Source organism: Silurus meridionalis, chromosome 17 (assembly GCF_014805685.1).
Source record: "Silurus meridionalis isolate SWU-2019-XX chromosome 17, ASM1480568v1, whole genome shotgun sequence".
NCBI classification, from domain to species: Eukaryota; Metazoa; Chordata; class Actinopteri; order Siluriformes; family Siluridae; genus Silurus; species Silurus meridionalis.
In genome coordinates, this window is record NC_060900.1 from 20,526,020 (window position 1) to 20,552,456 (window position 26,437).

Genomic DNA, 26,437 nt, shown 5'->3' on the forward strand with positions numbered 1-26,437 from the left:
TGCGTTTTCCTAGAACGGACTTCTTTCTCTGCCAAGTCCAAAAAGATGAACAGCTCCAAGTAGTCATCTTGTAATTATTGTAATTCCCTCATGATCTGAGCATTATAACTCTACTTGATTAGCAAAGGAGAGGAAGGAAGGCGTACACTCTCCACTCCACTGATTACAGTTCAAACATACAATTGCTTTTTTATATATAGAAATGCCAGAAATGCTTTTTATTTACTCACCGTTCACTCTTAAACAAGTATACTTTATACTTACAAAATGAATACTATAAGCCCCTATTTTGGGTATTTCCACAAAAATGGCTGCCGTTTTAGTGGGCAGTGGTTCAATGACAGACTTTCAAATGATCTGCCAGTTTTTCTCTCATTTTCCTGTTACTGGAGTCTGTGTTTCTGTAGTGGTTCATTGAAGTCTGGCGTTGCAATATTTTCCGATGCTCACAAAGACACACACACACAGAAATGAATGGCAGTGGGTTTTTACTTCAATACTCATTTCCAGAACCATTGCACACCCATGAACATCTTTCTTGACTTAACCTGCACCCCAGATCTCTGTTTCTCTTTCAGCCATTATTCATTTAACATTTCATCTTTCGTCATTTTGCGGAAAGAGATACTCATTTCACTAACGACCACCAGTAAGGTTGATTACTTTTGTGTGTCTGTGTGTATATGTGTGTGTGTGTGTGTGTGTGTGTGTGTGTGTGCCCCAGCCAACACAAACACCTGAGGAATATCTGGGTGAAGTGATGTCTCTGGTTTACTTAAGGTTAATTACTGATTATAGGGAAGACTGTGTTGTTTTAAAAGAACAGATTATTTATACAGCAGTGAGAGAGAGGCAAGGGCCAGCACTGTGGTGTGTGTGTGTGTGTGTGTGTGTGTGTGTGTGTGTGTGTGTGTGTGTGTGTGTGTGTGTGTGTGGGAATGTCAGTAAATTAAAACAGGACAAAGAGAGAGACAGAGTGGTGAAGGCTGTAATCTAATGTTGCGCTTAATTGTCTTCAGATGTCCACATGTCTGTCCTACAGCTTGAGAAAAGCTGTAACCAGATTAAACATTGTTCACTGCTTTCATTTTCCTCTTTTGCTTTGATCCCAACTCATCTCGGGTTGCACCCATATTCACACTTTTGTTTGTTGCATTTATGTCCAAACCATGAAAAAAAAAAATACTTAGAATGTGTGCACTATCAGCATATTGATGATTTTTCGATAAATATCAGATGTTCTGAATTGCTGCATTCACTTATTTCAAGAAGTGTCAAAGAATTCTGATTATAGTACCACATTTCTCGTAAAACAAAGATTTACTGATTTGTGTGTCTGTTTGATGTCATTGTGGCTGACATTTGGCTATATCTCTATCGCATACGCTGAACAGACAAAATTATATAACCAATTGTGTCCATCTATCTATCTATCTTTCTACAAGAGATATTCTGCAGTGTATGGATTTGTGTTTACAAGACTATTATTCAAGTCAGGTGATGATGTTCAGTGAAGAGGTCTAGGAAGCATTTATTGTTCCATTTCATCCCAAAGTTGTGAGGTTGAGGTCAAGGCTCTGTGGAGGCCACTTGAGTTTTTCTGCAACAAAGTTGGCAACCATGTCTTCATCTGTTCAGTCTGGCTGAAGATACACTAAAGAGACAAAAGTAGTGGGGCATCTGTCATTTCCAGCAATATGTGGTTCCACCCCAAACACTTACCACAAAGTTAACGGCACATATGTAAAGAATGGCTTTAGATAGCATACAATTACATTTTCCCTTTAAATGAACTAGGAGACCCAAACCTGTTCTTGTATGACAATGGCCCTATGCAACAAATGAGCTAGATGAAGATCTAAAATCTTGTGGAACACCTTTCCAGAAAAGAAGAGTATACTGTAACAGTAAATGTGGACTAAATGTGTATGCGATGCTCAAAAATCACTTATGAATCTTATGGTCAGGTGTCCACAAACTGTATAATGTATCAAATACCTTTATAGTTTAGTGTGAATTCTTCATATTGTCATATTTTGATTGAATTGTTTGACTGATAAGGTGTAAGAAGAAGAAAAATCTTTGTTTTAATACGAAGAAAGTACACACTGTAAGATCCTGATAAATCAGTTTGTAAAAATATTAGTTTTTAAAACACTTGAACTTTAGAGCTCTGGTAGAGAGACAAGCAAAAGAAACATTTTTTCAGAAAAATATATACACAGAAAACATAATATATATATATATATATATATATATATATATATATATATATATATATATATATATATATATATATATAATTTGGCAAGGACATAATAATTACAACACTTTTCAAGATGATTATGTTAAGATTATTTTGTTCTTATCGTGCGCTCTCTGTGGTGATTCCTTAAAGACCAACTTGCTGCTTATGGATCAATATTATCCATGGAGTACAATTTCAACACACACATGAAGCCAAGCTCAGTGTGTCTGCTTACATGAATAGAGTCAAAATAAAAAACAGGACTATGCTGGGGGTTCACACACTGCATGTCGCTCTCACATAGACACACAAACAGAAAAGGTTCAGTTCATCGCAAATAAACACCCACAGGCGTACACATCATGGCACCACCCCAACCAGAGCACTGCATGATATTTTTTCGATTTACTGTTACGATTTAATTTAGCTGCGCCGTAGATCGTAGTTGCTTGAATGTAACTTTGCCAGAAAGCTGTGTGTGTATTTGTGTGTTTCTGTGTATATCAAAGGAGTATTTTTATGCAAACTTTATTGCCTTGGTTTTCAAATATGAATATTATTATTTTTTGTAGCATGTCGTGTTTGTATGTGGATGTCTGGATACAAGTAAAGTTTCTAAGTATATGTGTGTGTGTGTGTGTGTGTGTGTGTGTGTGCTGTCTGGCTTGACAGGCTTTGGTTTGTTGGAGGTCATCGCTTTTCTAATTTAGTTCTTATTTCATTGTTCATCCATTTCAGATTTCTTTTTACTTTTTTTGCTCATTAAAGTTCAATAAGGAATTACATGCTGCATGAAAATCTTATTTCCTTGAGGGAGTGAAAGGGCGGTTGTGGGATGGTTTGGGGTGGGGGTGGTTGTTCACTAAACGATGATCCGGAGATGTAAAAGTTTAGTGCTTGTGTGTTATGACTTGTGGGAATTATTAAAGAACAGAAAAGAGAAGCAGGACTATGAGTTACTGGGTGATAGGATGAAAGGGAAAAAAACATGAACTTGAAGTGAAGCAAGTGAGCAATGAAATAAGTTTCTGGTTCTGGAGAACCCCATATTCTGCACATTTTAGTGTTTTACTCGATATGACTAACATACTAACGATAGAGTATTCTACCGATTAAAAAAATCTATTAAAAAAAATCTATTATAATTACTTTCAAAATGGCAGCTGCCATCTTCATGTTTTACTTTGAAATCATGCCAAAATTTGGAAACTTTCTGCCATTTTCTTTGGCCTGAGTCTTCTCCTTACCCTTCACTGTTTTCTCCCCGTTCTTCCGTTTTTCATTTTGCAGCATCTTTTGTGTTACCTGTCCAGAGCGCTCCAGAGTTTAGTGGGTGGCTCTCAATAATAATGGTCTGTGGGAAAACACAGTGCTCCGTGTGTAGTTTAATGGACTAAATGAATTACTCGAGGTTACTCAAAGAATCATTTCAGCCCTAGATATTACATACCCCACATGGGGCAGCAGTACTGTAGCTCTTTCCCTAAGACCTTGGACTGCCTGAGCCTTTGAGCCCTTGAGCAAGGCCCCTAACCCTTTAAAAGAGATCAACGTAAGCTGCTCTGGATAAAGGCATAAATGAAGGGTAGTTAATTAGCCATTGTGGAATGGTGTCTGAGAAATAGAGAACAGTCCTGGTGGCCATAAATTTCTCTTGTCTAAAGTACCAGGCTGTTAGGTTATTGTAATCATGCATGGGATTTCCACATTTTTTTATTTCTTTCTGCCCTCATATTTGGCCAATAGTGTATTCATTTGAGTGGAACGTGTTGCTTTTGTGTTTCATTAAATTTGAAAACAAGAGTAACAATGAATTGTAATAAAAGAAAATATTTGTGCAATGCTTAGGGTTGTTTTTTGTTCCCTTCGCTGAGAAACTAAATCATTAAATTCAAACTCATGTTTGAATTAAACAACAGGCAATATCAGAATTCAAGAAGACATCAAGAAGTTTTATTGATGGTACACATCAAGGGTAATAACAAGAAAACCTTGAGTTGACCTTGCCTGCATTGTTAGAGATTTAATTGATTTTAAAGATAAAAAGTGAAATGGATTTTTAACAGTGAAGTCTTCGTCATCTGTGTTTCAGTCAATCAATTTATGTTCATTGTTAACTAATTCTCTTCGACTTGTGTTTTTCTGCTTTTGTTGATCAGACCTGGTGGCCACTAATCGCACCGCCATCTTCTCGGGCCTGCGTGAGGACCTGCAGCTGTCGGCTATGTTTTTGGATGAGTACCATGACAGGCTCTTTCTGGGAGGGAAGGATGTTCTCTACTCTCTTAGACTGGACCACACACACCATGATGCTAAAGAGGTATTGCTTGCACACATATAATCTCTGATTTCTAGAAATCATTTAGCAAATTATGCTAGCTCTCTGTGTGTGTCTGTCTGTCTGTCTGTCAAGAAAGTAAGAAAAATCTGTAAACTAGATTTTTACCAAAAAATCTTTGCTATGCAGTCAACCCCCGATAATTGCGGGTTCTCACTTGTAACCTAACTAACAGCAAGAATCTGCAGTGGGACTGAATGTTCAGAAACTTTAGGAATAACATTTTAAACTATGTATTTGGTCACATACTGTACACTATTATGTTTATGAATTCACAAAGGTACCGTTGGGGCTGCGGGGGTATGTCCAAAATTTGCGGATTTTCTGAACTTCCGACGTTCTGGGGGACCACTGTACTGTATATGTAATTAACAAGAGAGGAATGGCCATTGATTGTGTTTATGTGTTTCAACAAAACATATTTTTAATAGTGTTGATGTGTTGATCAATCTATTAATGCCTTTTAAACTAATTGTCAAATTCTGCCTGGGACGCTTGAGGGAGTTCTGCCCTAACGATATATTGATTTAACCCTCAGGGTTCTAGACCTGCCGTGTCTGTCCTGTAGCCATGTCTCTGATGCCAGATAGATTCTTATAATACTGAGATCAAATAATTTGTGTTACATTCATGTAAATGTAATCCAGATCTATCTATCTTAAATGGCTTGTTTAGAACATAAAATTATAAACTGTAAAAATTTTATTTGTGGTAATAATAATTAATTTAGATTCATTTAAGATTTTCTGTGAGATAGACATCCTGTACATCAGCCTCATCGCTCATACCTAACTTTTATAATGTTATTATAATGTGATTATGTATTAAACTGTGATAAGGATGCCGAGAAGTCCATGCCAGTGTGTGTTTGACTATGGTAAAAGAAAGGATTAACACACACTAATATACATATACTGTACTGTATACACACACACACACACACACACACCGGTAAAAAGGCAATCCCTGGACCATAATTTTCTCACTTAAATCTTACCTAAGTCTCACATCTTATATATTTTGCTCCCCTACTCTCTCTCTCTCTCTCTCTCTCTCTCTCTCTCTCTCTCTCTCTCTCACACACACACACACACACACACACACACACACACACACACAAACATGTTCACACACCGTTAACCATATTGTTTGTTTTCTCGGGTACCATGTCAGCCTTCTCAGGAGGCTTAATTAAAAGACTGGCAGGGCCAAAAACACAACAAACACATCCAACACACACAAACGAACCCTGTACACATGTATAACTTTTAAAAACACCCACACATCTGTGAAAACACATTTAGAGTGTTTAGAATTATAAACACTAACATTCCCACCACTAATTAATACATGTCAGGTTTTATATTAAAGTGGGGTTTAAGAGGTTTGTTTACGAGAGGAGATTATGCGTAGTGTCTGTGGTTCACATTGGTCATAAACACGATGTCATAGACTATATAGAAAGGTTTTAATTTTTATGGCTGTGTGTAATAGGTCTGAGGATCATTCATTCATTAGAGCAACATTTTTGGGATGCAGCTTCTCACCATCCTTCAGGTTGTGTAGCAATGGATTTAGTACCAAAAATGCAAAAAAAAAAAATTAAATAAAATATAGAATAGAGTAACTCGAGTTATTACAGCTAATAATTTAATGGTTTTTGAAAATTTTATAATTTCATGGTAATTGTTTTTTTAATGGTGTCCTAAATCCAAGTCAGTGTGTGTGGGCTGGTCAGATGATCCTAATAGGAAAAGCAAAGAATAGTGTTGTGATAAGGGACACGCAAGAGCTACTGCCACGCCCCAGGTCATGACATTTGACCCCAGATGCAGCCGCTATTTCATCGCCAGTTTACCTTCTAATTTCGTGGACTTAAAACCACCAAGCTATACAACAGCACAATAATATTTTTCTTTAGTATCTCTGTATCAGCTAACTTCTTCAATGTTTTAAACATCTGGATTTGATAAAAAATGACTAAGATTACAGTTGAATGGGGTTACTGAAACTTATTAATTATAGGGCTAAGGGTAAATCTAGCAATAAATTCATATGTAATGTTACTGTTAAAAATGCCATTGTTTAAAATGCTATATAAATTAAACAGAATTAAACTATTAAATGCTGACAGTAAAGGAAAGTAATAACGAAGGCAGGTACACTTCGAGGACAAACCTGTAACTCCTAAAGAAGAAAAGACTCTTGTATTAGTAATTGATAATCCTAATAAAAACATTTACTAGTGTCAAATGAACATAGATATATACATATGGCCAGTTAACTATAAAGCAGTAACGACAGTAAGTTTGTTGTTATAGGAAAATAGTCAGCGATGGGGTGGTATCATGCCGCCTAAAACCAATTTATTAATTTTCAATAACAGCATCCCAAAGTGTATTCTTCTTCCTGTACCAAGGCAATGTGCTAATTTCTGCAATATTTTAAATTAATTAATGATCTACAGGTTATATTTTTACCACTTATAGTCACATTTAATCCTGCAGCATGCTATGTTACTATAAAACTGGATGCCACAGGAAACCCATTCCATAAATTATTGTTTTTGTTAAATAACAGCTGGGCAGCTACACAGGAACTAAAGCACTGACTCACTGTGCTTCTTTGTGTAAACCATGCATCACATCCTCAGATATTTGGGGCAATGCTATTTTTTCCTCAAGAGACACAAAGTCAAAAACAGCTGACATGGTATGATGACAGACTAACCCCAGTAAACAGGTCTTAAGTTAGATTAGATACACACTTAAAAAGCTTGATCAAGAAGACAGGAAATGTCTAGGTTGAGGAAGGATGCTGGGTAATGTAGTTGATTGCAGCATCCGGACTTAGACAATGTAGCAGCATATAAGAGTGTATAAACAGGAGTGACTCAGTGATGACTAAACCACATAAAGGGTGGGACTTCAGATGTTCACCGTCATATTCCTAGTTTTGGTGTGTGAACTTTTGTATTCGTAAAGAAATCTAAGGGGAAATTACACAATAGCTGGATAATTTCCAAACGGCTCCTCAAATCACTAGTGCTGATTTATAAAGAATGCTAAACACATGCTAAAATGAGTGAAAACTTTCAGCCACTGACTGAAGTTTTAGCTTGTGCTGTTGGTATTACTCAAGGCTATGCAATGCTAAAGAAGCTAACTGTAATAGCTTCAGTAAATCATGTCAGTTTTGCTGATTTGTGTAGTTTTAGATTTAAAGTGAGAAAATTTGGTAAAGGAACATGGCACATCAATGATTTGATTTTATTATAAAGAGTCTGATCTCTCTAGCCTGCGGTAATGCTCACAGCTGCAGAATTAGCACCACTTGGCCTAAAACTCCAGCAGGCTCATGGAAACATTAATATTGGACCAATTACACGATGATCTAGTAACAGAAATACAGTTCCATATGTTACAGAAGTGACCTGATTTTGTTCGGAAATATAAACGAAAACTACTTAATCCGCAAAAAAAAGGTGGGGTTCATATGACTAAAAGATTTGTTGATGTAATCCCTTGGAAATAAATACACTATAAGGGGTTCTTAGAGCAATGCTGTTGATGAAAGATTTAGCCTCCATTCTCCTGAGAAGGTTTTTAACTAGATTTCAGAACATGAAGCCAATCTGGGGTGCAATCTGTGTCCCTGGTCATCCTAAAGGTTTCAAGTCAAATCAAGTGGCTTTTATTGTCATTTCAACCATATACAGATGGTACAGTTCAAATGGTACAGTGAAACAATGTTCTTCCAGGACCAAGGTGCTACTCAGAACTTAAGAGACCACAAAGAAATAACTAAGGCTATGCAGACCTACACATAAAGCACATATACTGTATGTGAATAAAGTGAGACACCAAAAATAGAGCAATAGGTTGATCAGTCTAGCACCAACCAGTACACGGTTCTTGTGTAAAAAAAAAAGTTTTTTAGGGATCTAAATGATAGCACTGTGCAGGGCAATCGAGTTCTTCCACTCTAAATTTGGCAAACCATGTCTTTATGGAGCTCGCTGTGTGCACAATGGCATTGTCATGGTCTTAGGTCAATGGGTCTTAGTCCCTTAGCTGAAGTGAAAGGAAATTGTAAAGCATTGAAAGACATTCTAGGCATATGTGATTCCAAATGTGGTGAATTTAGGGGAAGGCCCATATATTCAGGGTTATGGTCAAGCTTTCGCATTCTGTGGCTCATATAGTGCACATCTGAGAAAGTAAAGCTTTTTCCAGTGGTGTATAATATCACAGCCAAAACACATTTCATATTCCACAGCAATTTATTTTGTGATAGGGCCACCTATTGAGTAAAACATAGATTAAATATTTTTGTCTTATATTACTTATACAGTTTAGTCATTGCAGCATTTTCCCAGAATTCCTAATGCGATTTTATTTGTGTGTTGGAAAAACATTGTATTCTGCATAAAGTTTATGGGATTTGTAATAAGATCACTAAATCAGATCCATCCATCTATCTATTCACCCATTCAGTCATGTATCCATCCATAAATCTCATTATACCATTTCTTTATTCCAGATCCACTGGCCATTGCCTGGGAACAGAGAGGACTGTATTCTAAAAGGAAAGGACCCAGAGGTGAGCGGAAGATGTTTATGTCTCGTTTTCCTAATTTAATTTCCTAATTTGACCCGAGTCCTGGCCCATTGCCTGTAAACTTTTCTCCTTTGGTGAATGTTTGATCCTGATACAGATGAGTGCTGCTCCAAATGGACACATTTTCCAAACAGTTTAGTGTTTAAATCATGGCCAGAAAGTATTAAGCTCTAAATTAATTCTTATATTAAACAGTGTTAAAAATTTCTTACTTCCCAAGTTGGAATTCAATAGGGTAGGTTGCACCTTATGCCTTGTGCAGATATGCAAAATTTGCATTCACATTAAGAAATGAAGCTGTGCACGATGTTGACTTAACTTATTCACATTTCCATGAACTCAGTGAAGCTCACAGGCCTCATTAAGTATAATGAGCTACTCTGGCTTTTTCGAAAATGCCCCAAAGACACCACTGCTCTTTAGGCCTTAACTCTCATGTATCCTGCTTTTTCCTCTTTTTCGTTCTTGAAACAAAAAAAATCATCAACCAAGCCGATTTTGTCATACACATTACGTCTGTTAGTGTTTAGCTTGTCCTGTTCAGTGGCTCTACCTGACACAATGTTTTGATGTGGGGAAATTTGACACACACCCTAGCCAAAGGGCTATTTTTTTGTAATTACATTTAGCATAATTTTTAAATAAAAATTTTTTTTTAGCATAATTACATTACAAATATTTTTTAACACTTTATACAGAGAATAAAAATCTATAATTCGCTATCTTAATTAGCATAAATGGTAACCAAGTACATAAATGGTTTTTGTGTTGCATTTTGTATTTAATGACTTATAAACTGGTTGCTTTCATATCCTAAAGGGACTGTAAATGAATGTGTTACTTAAGGCTGGTCATTTAGCTATACTATGTAATATACAGCTAAGACTACACACATATATATATATATATATATATATATATATATATATATATATATATATATAAATATTTTTGAACATCTCAAAATCCTTTGTACATGAGAAAAATGCCCCAGATATTCTATGTGATCTCAGACACTGGGACTCTGCTATACATAAAGTAGTGGTAGTGCTGTAGTCATAGTAGTGGTGGACGTGTGTGTTTCGTGTGTGTGTGTGTGTGTGTGTGTGTGTGTGCATAAGGGCATTGTGACAGTTTCCTGAACTAATTGGGTGGAGAGTTCAGGGAATATGCTGTAATCTAATGACTTTGACCTTGGCCTTTTGTTAAACTGAAACCTTGCTTTGTTTCTGCCTGGCTAGTGAGAGCCTCATGAGCCGACAGCAGTGCAGATTACGCTATAAAGAACAAACCTCACCTTATTTTCTGGTACATATTTTCAATTGCAGAAATCATTTGTGTTGTAACGACACTGTGGAAAAAGTGAATAGGGAATGGTTGAAGCTTTCGATACAGATGCCACTGAAATATTTTCGCAAAAAAAAATCTATTAGAGCGCAATGTAAATATATGCATTTTCATTTATATGTTTAACAGTGGAAGATCAGTGGTTAAAATGTTGTATTTCTTATTTATAGGTTGTGAGTTTAAATCCCAGCACCACCAAGCTATTTCTGTCTTTGAGCAAAGCCACAACCTTTAACTTCTCAGACAATTGTATGGTAAAGGTAAATGTACTGTAAGTGCAGATATTTATCTATCTATCTGCGTTTATTGTTTCAGACCGAATGCGCTAATTTCGTGCGTCTTCTACACCCCTATAACCGGACTCACCTCCTGGCATGTGGAACTGGAGCTTTCTCACCCGTGTCTGCTCTTGTGTATGTAGGACACCGTGGAGAGGTAAAGATGCACATCTATTTTAATGAAATCTTTGTTCATTTATGCCACTGTGTAAGTGTGTTATAAATTGGGTTATATTCATGTTGCACAAATGGAACTAGGAAACCAGGACAAGTAGGATACAGTCTGCCATTGCAAAAGACAATGCCCGATTGCACAGCTCTGAGTGACCAAGCTTGTTTAACAGATCAAAGTTGAAACTGTGTGAGGGTAATGGTCATCCCACCCACAAAGTTACCCTCAAGGTCATGACCTGATTGTGAGAGGAGAAAAAAGCAAACACACTGATTGATCATACAAACTTGCTGTCTGGTTGTGACATTTATATAAACACATACACATGCATATGCACAAACGCATACACACACTTGGCAGATTGCCTTCCAGTCCAATTCAGGTTTATTTTCACCTCATGGCCGCACATGGCCGCTTTTTTTATTGATTTAACTGCAGATGTTTTGTGTGCAGAACAGCTGGATGATATAATCTACAGCAGAGTGAAAAGCAGAACACTTTAAAACACCCTGCATCAGATAGAGCAAATAAGCAGCCCAGACTGTGTGTGTGTGTGTGTGTGTGTGTGTGTGTGTGTGTGTGTGTGTGTGTGTGTGTGTGTGAGCAAGAGAGATGGATGTGTGTGATGTAGCATGCAGGAGATTGAGACAGACAAAGTGAGAGTGAGTGGAAGAAAGGATGAAAGTGGAGGTGAGGATGAGGTCCTGAGGAAAGCAGAACACACTGCCAAATAAAAACGTCAGGAACGTTTCAGAGCAATGTGAGAATGGATGATGAAAAAAGAGCACAGTGCAAAGAAACAAAGCAAGAGTGGAAGAACGGAGGGCGGAGAAAAGCTCCCAGGGCGAGACAGAGAGGCAAATAATTTGAGAAAGACGAGAGGGAAGGAGGGATGTGAGAAACGATTTTAACAGGAGAGATAAAGGAAAAGAGATGTTGAAAGTTCCTGGGAGACCAAGAGGGGATTTAACTTTTAATATTTCCTCTGGTGTTTTAGGAATGGAAATAGTAGATATAGTGTGTGTGTGTGTGTGTGTGTGTGTGTGTGTGTGTGTGTGTGTGTGTGTGTGTGTGAAGTTAACATCTGGCGAGTTTAACAAAGGTGTGAAAGAGCAGGTCTGTCTATATGTGAAGTTATGCGCACGCAAAGACACTGTACACAAAGACTAACCTGTGAACTGTACACACATACACAAACTATACACAGAAACACTGTACATACCAGAAATACACACACACTGCAGTTACTGTACACATACATTTGCTGCACATAAACACACAACACACACACTTAGTGTATTCACACATACTATACACCATACACCCCAACATGTACACAATTATTGCACATGGTACGTACACACAAAGCTACTGGATACACACATACTGTTACAAACCACCACACACTTGTTGTACTCATACACTTACTGTACACACATATACACTTACCGTACACACAGACACAAACTACAAACACACTGTACACACATTATGCAAAACACACTATTCAAGAAGAAGACATACTGACTGCACACACACAACACACACATACATACAAACACACAGTCACTGTATACACACATTATATACATACACTTACTGTACACACACATACACACAGTAACTGTATACACATACATACTGCATACTATACACACCTACATACACACACATATTGTACACATGCATTTACTGTACACATACTTACACTTGCTACGCACAGACACAAACTATACACACACACTGTGTTGTCAAAAACACATTGTTAAATTAGCAGACATACTGAACACACACACACACACACACACACACACACACACACACACACACACACACACACAAATTATCTATCAATTAATGGATTAATGAAGATATCAGTCCATAAAATAAAAAGATCTTTCTGGCAAATTGCACTCACACACATCATTTACAATTAAATAAACAGTAATAAAATATTATTAGACATATAAATCTGTTTATTGGACATGCATAACTCATAAAAAATGTTATAACTTTAATATGTTTGTAATATGTAAGATCTGTCTGTTACGGCTGACGTTTTAGAAATAAAAGTGTATAAATCTAGGAATGAAAGTGCATATAAGGATTGGTTTACTTCTCTCAACTCTACTATTTATCCACTGTGTCATTCATTTAGCACAGTTTAGGGATTTAAGGTTTATGAACTGTAAATTTGAGGTTTATTGTTCGCTCCTGCTAAAAAATAATTCTATATTTTTTTATGGATGACAGCATGCGTTCTCACTGGAGCATTCCAGTGTTGAAAATGGGAGAGGACGATGCCCTTATGACCCCAGACTCCCGTTTGCCAGCACCTTTACTGGTAAGTTCCACTTAGAGATAATCTGTGTGTGTGTGTGTGTGTGTGTGTGTGTGTGTGTGTGTATGGTGTAATACATAGGGTCTGTGTATGGGTATATTGTGCCTTTGGAAATGTTTCAAAAAGTTGCACATTGTTGTATTCCTCATGTAGTCCTGGGTGTTTAAAAAAAGTATTAAATGCAATAATAAAAATAAGAACTAAAGAGCACTAAACAGAATGTTTGCATTTACTTGCCTTTAATGTTGCTATAACTTGGTTTTCAGTAGTCAATGGCAAACTTTTTCAATAAACTGAAAATTTGTTTTAAATACATTTATTTATTCATCTTTATCCTGGTTTGGCGTTGCAGTGGACCTGGAGATAAATCTAGGAAAACTGGGCATAAGATTGGAATTCAACATGCATCTTAGTTCACTCTGTACACACACACACACACACACACACACACACACACACACACACACATCATGCAGGACAATTTATCATAGATAGTGTATTAAACTGGGATCCCTGAAACTGTATTAAAATCCAGATGATGCAACAGATTCATTTAATTTATTCAAGCCAGATTTGACTTTAGCAAAAATAAATAAATAAATAAATAAGATGATATGAGGAAAAATCTTTGAGATGAGAACCTCATTTGGGAATATCCATGCATTATATTCGAATATCAATTTATTATAGGCTCTTCATTGCAATTTCAGAGTTTTTTGGCTGCCAATATAGAGCCATCCTTAGCATCAGCATATGGTTTCAAAATGAAAAGAACTAACATAAGGGCATCGGGATGATCGGGCAGGTTTAAAGAGCAGAAGGAGACAGGATCTCTGCTATCTCAGGAGCATGTGTAGCTCAACAGAAAGAGAGCAAAGAATCGAGAGCCAGAGGGAGAGAGGAACACAGATTTTATGTATGCTTATTGCTATGCTCATGCTTTCTGGATCTATGGGACATTATACTCACTCACTGGTGTCAACCATTATGACAGCAGCCAAATGTAACCATTGCTAAGCTGAAGAATGTAGACAAGGGTCATTTGTTATCAGCAACTCAAAAAGATACTGTTGGTTTGCTTTACATGTTTTGTGTTAGGTTTCTTCTCCCTGGCTGGTACCTGTCTAGTAGCTGATGGGAGAAGGCTGACTAATGGGAGTGAACTAGAAAAAAAGGGAGGGTGGGGGTTGATAAAGATATGTTGTGATTTTCAGCATTGTAAGAAAATTTCAATAATGCAGACCCCTTGGCTATGTTGTATAAACTCTCTTTGAGTACAGTACAATATTAGTTTCACAGTCCATAGCCCCCAAACATCATTTGAAACCAATGTTACCACTGCTAGTAGCACAAGACAATTAAATATTGCATCATTTTCCAAGTGAGGAACGAACGAGTCAGATTAGGTTTAGGATACTATCATTTCAATACAGTTTTTTTATATATATATTATGAGATCATGGGTAATTTAGCGGATTATGTTCTAATGTAAAGTCATGCGTAAACTATTTCCTCGGGGATTCACTAAGGTTGTGCGTTTTGCACGGGATAAGGCGAAGAAAGCACACAAATATTCACTCAAGCAAAACGTGATCACTTACATCATGCAGGTTTGTGCTGATTATTTGCCAGAAGTGGAACTGATAGTGTATGCACTTTGTGTGTTTGTGTGTTGGCTCGTTCAGTTAAGGGTGTATATCTGAACTTGTCAGATTGTGTTTAGTATATGATGTGCTGTAGACAGAAGTCATCACTTGGAATATGAGCAAATGTGAATGTGTGTGTGTATGTGTGTGTGTGTGTGTGTGTGTGTGTGTGTGTGTGTGTGTATACATACTGTATTGTGCTCCAAATGTGTCAAAACGGATTTGATTTCAGCAGCAGTTATGAAACCTTTTTACTCTTTTCTTATTTCGTTTACAGCTGGGGAGCTGTACACAGGTCTGACGGCTGATTTCCTGGGACGTGACTCTGTCATTTCGAGGAGTTTTGGGCATCGATCTACTATGAGGACTGAAATGGACCAGAAAATATTACATGGTAATTCAAACATACACACACACAGACCCCAGCTGTATTAATTCACATCCCAAATTTGATTCTGATCTTCTTAAAAATGTTCAGATGATGTGGGCAGATAAAGCAATGATTTATTAAGAGTTAAAGAAAGGTTTCTTGGCCACATATAACAATTTATTCAACTGTCATGGGTCTCTATTTTATCAAACTTTTTTCTTTGTATGTGTGTGTATGTGTGTGTGTGATCAGAGCCCAGGTTTGTGGCCGCACACCTCATTCCAGACAGCGCAGATAAGGACGATGATAAAGTCTACTTTTTTTTCACCGAAAGAGCAAGTGAGACTGGGGACCGTGAGGGAGAGGCAGCAATACACACACGCATTGGTCGAGTGTGTGCGGTAAGCTTTCCCATACATGCACACATGCTCTCGCACACACACACACACACTCGAAGAGAAACAAACATACCAGAACAATTGGTATGTTTTTTCCCTCCCTGTACACACAGCTGCAGAATGTTTGGCATACTTCTAAATCTAGCACACACCACACACTCAGCCCCGCACATGTTTGTTCACACACACACTCACATCAAGCACATATGCATATGGATTTTCGCAAGAAGGTAAATGTCTCTCCACGGACCATAACCTAGAGGTTAAGGTGAAAAAGGTTAAGGGTGACTCACGCCACAGACTTCTCTACAATTTACTGTCCCCAGGATTCAAACACACACGTGTAACTACACACACAGACACACACATGCACACATGCTCACCCCGACATTGTCCTTCAGGGCCAGTTAAGCCTGATTATGGTTATTATCAATTACAGACACACAAAATTGTTAAAAAGACACTGGATTATCAGCACATGTTCTATATACACACACCATTGATCATCCCTCAAGTGTGTTACAACACACACTTTTGTGTTTCTGTGCAAGTGTGAGTGTGTGTCAGTTTATTTACTGAGGTATTATGCTTTATAGTTTAACACTCTTTGTTAGTGTTAGTGTTTGGAATTATTATGGAATATTAAAATGAGTATTTTCTTACAGGAACAGTGGGAAAACTTTATACATAAGTATACATGCCGTAACTGACTTATGAACACACACACACACACACACACACACACACACACACACACACACACACACACACACACACATTTGGCTTCAATCAGTCACAGCCTTGATACATTGCTCTTTCTGCATTATAGTAAAATTCCATTAAAGCTTTCTGTAGCCAAGATTCCTCCGATCCTCTCAGAACAGATTTATTTCACAAACTAAATCCAACTATTTCAGCATTACACATATTATCTGAATGCGTACAATGATACAATATATGGACAAAAGAATTGGGACACCTGACTTTTTAGCCAGATGTGCTTCTTCCACAAACTGCTAATACAAAGTCGGAGGCACACAATTTTATAGGACGTCTTTGGATGTGGTGGAATACATTTTATTTCCTTCAATTCAACTAGATGACCCAAACCTGTTCCAGCATGACATTGCTCCTGTGCACAGTGTGAGCTATATGAAGATATGGTTTACATGGTTTGGAGTAGAAGATCTTCAGTGGCCTGCTATAGAGCTCTGACCTCAACCCTACTGAAACCTACCCTTTGGTGATTAATTGAAACACTGACTTTACCCCAGGCCTCCTCATCCTACAGTACATCAATACCTGACTTTATTAACAGCTTGTGGCTAAATGAGCACAAATCTCCACAACCAAACTCCAAAATTAAGTGAACCATTTTCCCAGAAGAGTGAAATTTATTATAACAGCAAACAGGAACTAAATGTTCAAAGGGCACATACAAATCATGGCCACGTGTCCACAAACTTCATGACAAAGATGTTTGATAGGGTTGAGGTCAGGGCTCTACAGCAGGCCACTCAAGTTCTTCCACTCCCAGCCATGTAAACCATATCTTTCTAAAGTTGGCATTGTACACAGGGGTGTTGTCATGCTGGAACAGGTTTGGGTCTCCTAGTTCAAGTAAAGGGAACGATAAATGCTACCACAGCCAAAGATATCTTATACAGTTGTGTGCATCCAAATTTGTGATAACAGTTTGGGGAGCTACATATGGCTGAAAAAGTCAGGTGTCAATAATTGTATGTGTCTATGTTTGTGTTCCAGGATGATGTTGGAGGAAAGAGAGTACTGGTGAATAAATGGAGTACATTTATTAAAGCTCGATTGGTGTGTTCTGTTCCTGGGCCTCACGGCATTAATACACATTTTGACCACCTGGGTGAGAAACACACGCACAAACACAGACATGCACACAACAGACGGAAATATGCATTAATTATTAAATATACTGTATATATGAGTATAAATATGTGTTCACAGAGGACGTTTTTCTTCTGAGGACTAAGGACGAAAAAAATCCAGAGGTTTATGCAATCTTCAGCACTATCAGGTACCTCCACGGTATTGAGTACAGTAGTTTCTTTCATGATATAAACAAGTTTATTATAAATGAATCATACTCCTTAAAGGTGGAAGGTTTTAAATTCTTTTATGGTTTATGTATATTTTTCATAATCAGGTTACTTATTGTAGTTCTTTTCGCATTAATTCATATGTGTGTGTTGTCCTGCAGCAACGTGTTCCAGGGCTATGCTGTATGTGTGTATAGCATGGCTGATATCCGTGAGGTGTTTAATGGGCCCTTTGCTCATAAGGAGAGACCGGATTTTCAGTGGGGACCTTACGAAGGACGCGTTCCATATCCCAGACCTGGAGTGGTGAGAATCAAAATATCCAAAAAGCTTTTTCCACTCATCACACCACAAAAGAGTGGTTATTTGAGCTGCCATAGGCTTACTATAGCCAGTCAAGCAAATCTCCTCAGACTTTTCTTAGGATCAAGGTGGTTCTGCCCACACATGCTCTAGAGACATTCGTGCATAGAAATTCAAGAAAAGAACAGCATGTCAGGCATCAGCACCCATATTACAGTCATATTAAATCTATTGGCTCTTGATCTGTATTTTCATGTTGTAATTAATTGCAGGATAATTTCAGGAGTACAGTCCTAATAAAATGGCTGATGTGTGCTTTCGAATGAGCCATTCTGATCGGTCACAATGATTAGTATTTACAATCAATGCTTTAGTTAAATACTTTAAATAATTTTTTCTTTATATTAATATTATGATTAGTATTATGATTAGTTAGTTTCTTTCAATAGTGCTAATGCTTTCACTGTCTCTGTCTTTCTTATTTAAAATTTTTTTTTATCTCAGTGCCCCAGTAAGATCACTGCTCAGCCCGGCCACACGTTTGGCAGCACTCTGGAGTTCCCAGACACTGTGCTGCAGTTTGCTCGCTCTCACCCTCTCATGTGGCGTGTCGTGTACCCAACTCATCGGCAGCCCCTGCTCTTACGCACCTCCACACCCTACAGACTCACACACATCACCGTGGACCGCACACTGGCCGAGGACGGCCCTTACGACGTCATGTTCATTGGCACAGGTGAGGTCCAGTGGCGTTTGCTTATGCAGTCTATACTTAAACACACCGGTCTGGTTGGTGTGGTACAATTAAATATTACTGACCCTTGACCCATTCAGATGTTGGCACCGTCCTAAAAGTCATCGCACTGCGCAATGGCAGCTCAGTCACTAGTGAGGAGATCACACTGGAGGAGCTGCAGGTTTTCAACGTGAGTTTATGTGTTGTCATATTTAAATGTACATTTTTTATTTTTTTCAATCTTCTTCTTCTCATTTTTTGTTATTTCTCTTTAACAGGTTTCCACTCCCATCACTTCTATGGAGATCTCAGTGAAACGGGTGAGTTGATGTATATTGTAATTTCTTCCAAATACTAATACAAATGGAAAAAATAAAAGTACTGGCACACACACACACACACACTTTAGAAAGTGATACTCAAGCAAAAACGGGTTATTATGAGAACAGAAAGCAAATGATTGTAAAATGAATATTTTGGAATATAAATGGAATCCAACAAATGCAGCATTCTCTACTCTGTTTTGTCCAGACTTAAGGTAAATGTGTTATGTAACATTTGTACAGCCACTCAGGTGGTGTGTGTTGAAATTTGGTAGGGGCACATAAAAGGTGCAGATCTCACCCTAAACTTACAATCACTTTAGAAACAGACATTTCAACACAGATACCTGTGAATTATAATAAACAATGTCTGGGTCCAATTATGATTGGCTACTTTCCTGATAAACTTTATTTTGTCAGGAAGAGGTGAGTATCAGGAACTCACTGGGATCCCACAGGACTGCCACAGGACAGCTGGGATGAATTAAAAGACTCATTCATTTTAATAACTTTGGTTCACTTCCAAACATCGTCTTTCCGTAGGTTAAAATGGATCACTTAGATCATTATCATGTTTTATTTTTATACTTTTCATCTTGGTATTCAATACAAAATATGTTACAATGGTAAGGAAGAAACTGAAATTAAAAAAAACTTACATGCTGCATATGAACCCTAAGTTTTTTATTGTTTAAGTTCTGTTCCTCCCTTCTTTCCCAATAGCAATCACTGTTTATAGGCTCGAGTGCTGGTGTAGCACAGGTTCCTCTGCATCGCTGCAACATGTACGGTAAAGCGTGTGCTGAGTGCTGCCTGGCACGAGATCCCTACTGCGCCTGGGACGGAAAAACCTGCACACGCTATGTTCCCAGTTCCAAACGACGCTACCGCAGACAGGACATCAGACACGCAAACCCTGCACTGCAATGCAGAGACCAGAACCAGAGCGGTAAGAAAGAAACGGGGGAGTGTGGTAGAGATGTTCGGTCCAAGCAACCAGATTTACATTCTTTTTAATGCAAAAAAGATTATTATAAGGTGGGATGTAAAAAACTAGAACACAACAACAAATTGGTAAACACAACAATAAAAATTGACAAAAAAATGGCCACGTTGGTCTTTTTTTTGGTCACGTTGGTACTTTTTGAAGTTTTCATTTGTGCACAGTTTTGTACTTTCTCTGTATGTTTATATATGTTTTTTCTAGTTTATTTTTTTGTCTCCTCCAAAGTTTTGTCCCCACAGCGAAAAACAACCGATAATAAACACTGAATTCAGTAAACCACGACGAAACCAAAAGCATAACAGCAAATTTAAAAACAAAAAGACAAAATGGTCTTGGCCATTAGTAAATGACATGCTTGTTGCTGATTGGTTAATGCACATGTCTGTCTCAGAAAGGAGGTTTGCATTCGAAGGAATTTATGAGCTTAAAATGATTGAACCCATATAATATGGTTTGCATATTTATGCGTATATATCTGTAAAATATTGTATAATATTTGTGTGTAAAACCTTAAAACCCCCATAAAAAAGCTGGGTTTTCCGAAAAGATAAAACAAAAATTCAAATAAAATAATTAACTGAAAATTAAAGTATTTTCACTGCATTATCTATATTACAACACTAGCTGTGTATTAAACTTACAGCAACTAGCACTCACACACTACACTCTCAGACACATATATAGCTTGATAGATATGGAATGTGCTAGAAAAGCATCAGAATTTGTTGAACTTCATGAACTTTTCAATTTATCACCGCTTCCAGACTCATCTCTCATCACTTTAGAGAGTTACAAAAAATGAAACAAAAGACAGAAGGGGAAAAAATAAGACACGCACACACACGCACACACACACCTGCATTTGGAAACCAAAGCTTTACCTGCTAAATGAACCGAGCTGAACTTTTTCACTCTGTATCCATGCAGACACACACACACACACACACACACACACACACACACACACACACACACACCTATCTGCATCACTGTAACTTGACCTCTGTATGAACCACATCGTAAGTTAGTCACTTTTTAAAGCTTGACTGTGTATACATTCACAACCACACACACACACACCTAGTGTCATCTGCCTTCAGTTGGCTCTTTGGTGCAAAACTAAACACTGTCCTCTAGACTATAACAGTTTAAATAAGCATCTGCGTCTTTGTGTGTGCACGCATTTTGTTTTGTCTGCAGTGGAAGATGTGGACACGGTTGAAGTGCGCATTGTGTATGGCACAGAGAACAACAGCACCTTTCTGGAGTGTGTCCCTCGATCCCCACAAGCCACCGTCACCTGGCACATCCAGCGGGACGAACATCTGGAGGAGGTAAATGGGACAAAACAGTTTTAAAATTTTATATAAACATTTGACTCTTTCCGTTTATTGTTTACATTCAAAATCCCAGACATAAGGGAAAACTCCCCGAAGCTCCCAGACCATTTCATTCATCACAGAAGCAATCCTGTCACTGTAAGATGGATAGAGGTAGAATGGTCTGCTTCATCTAGCTCTCTGTACATCACTTTTTAAAAACACTACTCTAGTTTTTTTTAGACATTTGTATTTTTAGGGCAAATATATCAGGAGGGATTGGGTTAGCTTCAGGACAATAATTGTTGGTCTTTGTAAAGCAATGATGAAAAATAGCTGTTTAATTATGTTGATTAATAATCTGTTAATTTTATATTTTCATAGTACAATAACGTATTTGTACAAAAAATAACTCTGTTAACTGATTAACTTCATTATTTAGTTAACAGTTTAAGGTTTCATAGTTTTTCTACTTTTTTTTATAATTTTTCTTTCAGTGTCCTATGTAATGTGGTCTTCAATAAAATAAAAAAAAATGTCTTTCTTCTTTTCACTTGAAAATTTTATTACATCTATATGTAAACAAAAGAAAATATTTACAAAATGAAAGATATGTGGAAAATAAATCAGATAAAAGTTTTTAGTATTTTTTTAATAATGGTAGTAGTAGTAGTTTAGAACTCTATATGGACAAGTATTGGGACACCTGACTTTTTCAGTTATATGTGGTTCTTCTGAAAACCACAAAGTTGGAGCCTAAATCGCATTAGGAAATCTTAGGATGTGGTAGAATTAAATTTTCCCTTTAAGAGACCCAATCCTGTTCTAGCATGGCAATGCCCCTGTGCACAAAACAAACTCCATGAAGATATGGTTAATATGGCTTGGAGTGGAGGATATTAAGTGGCCTTCTATAGATCGTTGACCTCAGCCCTATTGAATACATTTGGAATGAACTGGAATGCTGACTGCACCCCAGGATTCCTCAGCCCACATCAGTACCTGACTTCAGATGCTTGTGGCTGAATGAGCACAAATCTTTAGAAGCACAAAGAAGTAGTAGGACATCTTCCCAAAAGTGTGAAAGATATTTTTAAAGGCAAATGGGAAATCAATGTGGAATGTGGATGCTCAAAAATCACATACGTATGGTCATGTGTCCACAAACTTTTGTCCCTATAGTAAGGTTTACAATACTGGAATAATCTTTGTACATTGTTAAAAAATAAATAAATAAATAAATCACAAAAAATCTGATCTGAAAAAAATCTGAAAAACCTTAATTTGTACTAATAAATTACATAAAAATGTTTGACAATTTATTTTATTATTGTATTATTTATTGAAAGTAGTAAATAAAACGTTTATGACAAGAAATTCACATTTTTTGTTAGGTTTACAGTAAAGTAATCTACAATTCCCCAGTCATAGAACGTAACCCACGCAAGTATCGAGGTTGCATTGTACATAAAAAAAAAAAAACAAAGAGCTATGAAATAGATAAAGTTGTAATAAATCTCTTGTTGGTGTATACTAAAAGTGATTTAATTTGTATTTTTACTATATTTTGTAGATAAAAATAATAATAATAATAATAATAATAATAATAATAATAATAATAATAATAATAATATGCAAATAAATAAACAAACAAACAAATATGTGCTTTTCTGCAGGTGGAGCTGGACGAGCGAGTGGTAAAAACAGATGAAGGTTTGCTCTTCAGGCGAGTGTTACGCCACGACGAAGGCGTCTACGTGTGCCGCTCTCGCGAGCATGGATTTTCTCAGACGCTCTCGCGTGTGTGGTTGGATGTGTTGAAAGCTGACACCCTTGCTGACTTACTATCACAAGACAGTAAACACAAGGTTTGGTCTCCGTGTCCTTCCAATACAGGCTTTGCTAACCGAACGCCATCCAGGGGTTGGTTTAAAGACGTTTTGCAGCTGATTGGTCCATCAAATCTTCCTCAAGTAGAACAATACTGCGAGCGCGTCTGGTGCAACGAGAAACTGCGGCGGAAACACAAGAACATGATGGACAAATACAGACAAGCGCAAGACGTAGCACGGAAAACAAGAGTCGGTAAGAATGCCGGGGAACGGAATCGTATGCCACGAGACACACACGCAGTGGAGTGACATACACACCCAAACAAACACACCCACTGAGAGATGAACTCATGGACTAGGAGACAAGGGTTATTATACCCATCTCACACTAGGAGGTGGAGGTTGTTCACCTTCTCCAGAACTGTGGAGCACATTTTAGATTGCATTTGTTTTCTTAACGTATTATTGTGATGTCATTTTTTTATAATTTGACGACAGTTGCCGTATCAACAAGAAAAAGAAGAAACAGACTTTCTGTGGGTGCATGCACACAACCACAGACACACACGTTTACTGTAGTTTTCTACTGTATGTACTGAATAGATCTGGGTGTGATCATAAACAGCACCTTCAGAATACTGGTGTACAGCCAAACAACCTTTATGATCATCTAGATTTTAAAAGTGCTTGCATGTATTTTTTAACCTTTTAACTTCTCAGATTTTTTTAACCTGTAATTTGCTAATTTATTTGGCTGTTACTTCAGGTTTAACAATAGTATAGTGCGCGGATGTGAGCTGTGTAGTCTCGTAGTGTTTAATTCCTGTCAAACCACGCAATTGTCCAACAGTAACAATGCTGTATTTATTAGAGAATGACACATCATGCATTATATACATTTACAGTTGTGTTTCACATTGTGAATTGTCTGCAAAACAGGTTAGTTCTCATTATTAGATTTGCTATAGAGCCATTTCCTTTATTAACCTCCCTTTTTTGTCCCAAAGCAAAAAAGAATTCTTTACAATGACTGTTTTAAAACACTAACACTGGAGACTCCCTAAAACATGTCTAATATTACCTTCTTACAAAAATGTTAACTGATATTAACAATTACACATGGTTTATGTGAAGAAGCCACCATACAAGTCTCTGTGGGTAGAAAAAAATTCATGTCTTCAATATGAGCACATTAATATAAGCCTACTAAGAGAAAATGTATCATGTGAGAGCCCACGATTCAACAGCACTTTGGTATAGAATAAGATCTGCTATTTAGTTATTACTGTGGCTCCACTCAGAAACAAAATGCTTTTTGAAACACACAAATGTTATATATAATATTGGGGTGGTCAACTTTCATTAGAGGCCCTAGGATGTGCAAAGGTACTTAGTTATTTAGAATTTGGAGGTTTTAAACAATAAAAATGCTATCTGTATGTTAATATTTCTGATGTAACAAATTAGGCAGTTTCACCAACACATTTTAACTGTTGATTTTTCTTGTTCAAGGCATTATATTATGTGTCAAAGGCACTGTAACAACTCTGCATTTTAAATGCATGTAATACAAAAAAGCTTTCTTTTAAAATTTCTTTTTAGTTTTAGAAGTGAAGACGGTGCCAATGTCTGCATAGTTGTTTGGTTTGCATCCCCCACTCTTCCCCACAAAGCTCAGTTTAGTGATGAATTTGTACTAACAGAAGTCTGGAAACACACAACTTGTTTGCTTTGGAAATATTGCTCTTGATCTAATCTACCCGGATTCAGAGACCAGCATCAGAAAAGGGAACATTTCAGAATATAGATCCATAGCTTTTGATAAACAAAAAAAATTATACACTATATGGACAAAAAAAAACCTTCAAACTGTTAACTCAAACTCTTTTTTAGAAGAGTTTAGATTATTATAACAGTAAATGGGAAGTAAATGTGGAACTGGTTGGTTAAAAGGCACATATAATCTGATGGTTATGTGTCCACAAACCTTTGGCTATACACTGTAGCTATTAATGGCATTTATTCAGTTTTCAAGGATAGGACTAGGCTATAAATGTTTATTTTGAGCTCAGCTTAAGTTCAAATTGGCTGCATCCATTTGTAGCCGGCTAACAAATCATATATACGCTATATCATTTTCTATGGTCTACATCTAAAGTAAAACAGATAAGCGGCTAAACATTTTGTGGTTATCATAAAACATGGCATGTATCATTATCACTACTATTTTGACTGAAAATACTTACACTATTTAGTGGACATTTGTCGTTGTCATTCCTAAGTATTGTTAATTGATGTTAATTATATGCTAGTGTTAGTGTTAGCTAAGTCCAGCATACATTAATAGATCTTATTTCACATTGATAAAATCAAATCCTCCATTAACGTTGAAAGCGATGCTGCATGTTCGAGACAAGTTGCTATGATTGTGACACAGGAAGAGGTGGAGCTTCCAAGTATCAGTTAATACCAGAGAGTCAAAAAGACCAACGCAGCTATGTGACTGCACATCTGAGATTTGTATTGTGTAGAAGAAAAAGACTGATTCTGATTAAAAGATCATAGTTGTGTAAAGGTTTTCGGGTCTGTATTGTGTCCGGGTAATATTAATGCACTAAGAACTACGGACATTCAGTATAAATGTTCTAACCAAATAATTATCTGTATGACACTTGTCTTTAAATACTTGTAAGAAAATCATTTTAAGTATTTTTCCATTGCAGCTATAGGGATCTTCTTCAGAATTTATACTGGATTAAAGCCACTGATTCAGCCAAGTTTGTACTCGTACGGACTGATTTGAACTAACAGATTGATGCTCGTTTCAACACTGTACTTTCATTGTATCTGCCGATAACATAAAAAGTATGTGTGAATAGTTTGTATTGGTATATGTCATGTATTTATGTCTTATTTAAAAACAGATCCTTGCATGCGGTGTGTACAGATATGGGTTTTTTTTCTTCGAAGGTAAATAAATAAAATGGAATCCCTAAGTTCCATATTGTAGACATGTCTATCACATCTGTCTTGGGCTTCTGCAGTTTGATTTACTTGGCGAAATGTTTGTCTTTCCCCTTCATCTCCT

The 26,437-nt window shown here is 37.1% G+C and overlaps 1 protein-coding gene across 1 annotated transcript in view; it reads left to right on the forward strand.

The window, feature by feature from the left end:
* The window catches only part of sema3bl (sema domain, immunoglobulin domain (Ig), short basic domain, secreted, (semaphorin) 3bl), a 39,540-nt gene extending 13,182 nt beyond the window's left edge, over positions 1-26,358 (forward strand). Inside the window, exons 2-16 of the mRNA XM_046870594.1 lie at positions 4,408-4,568; positions 9,129-9,188; positions 10,869-10,988; positions 13,257-13,347; positions 15,268-15,384; positions 15,613-15,761; positions 17,523-17,637; positions 17,739-17,808; positions 17,992-18,136; positions 18,638-18,869; positions 18,968-19,059; positions 19,148-19,189; positions 19,916-20,141; positions 21,399-21,532; positions 23,194-26,358. Of these exons, the coding sequence (XP_046726550.1) occupies positions 4,408-4,568; positions 9,129-9,188; positions 10,869-10,988; positions 13,257-13,347; positions 15,268-15,384; positions 15,613-15,761; positions 17,523-17,637; positions 17,739-17,808; positions 17,992-18,136; positions 18,638-18,869; positions 18,968-19,059; positions 19,148-19,189; positions 19,916-20,141; positions 21,399-21,532; positions 23,194-23,658 (2,219 nt within the window). The 3' untranslated portion in view covers positions 23,659-26,358. The remainder of the gene's footprint in view (positions 1-4,407; positions 4,569-9,128; positions 9,189-10,868; positions 10,989-13,256; positions 13,348-15,267; positions 15,385-15,612; positions 15,762-17,522; positions 17,638-17,738; positions 17,809-17,991; positions 18,137-18,637; positions 18,870-18,967; positions 19,060-19,147; positions 19,190-19,915; positions 20,142-21,398; positions 21,533-23,193) is intronic.
* Positions 26,359-26,437: the final 79 nt, after the last annotated feature.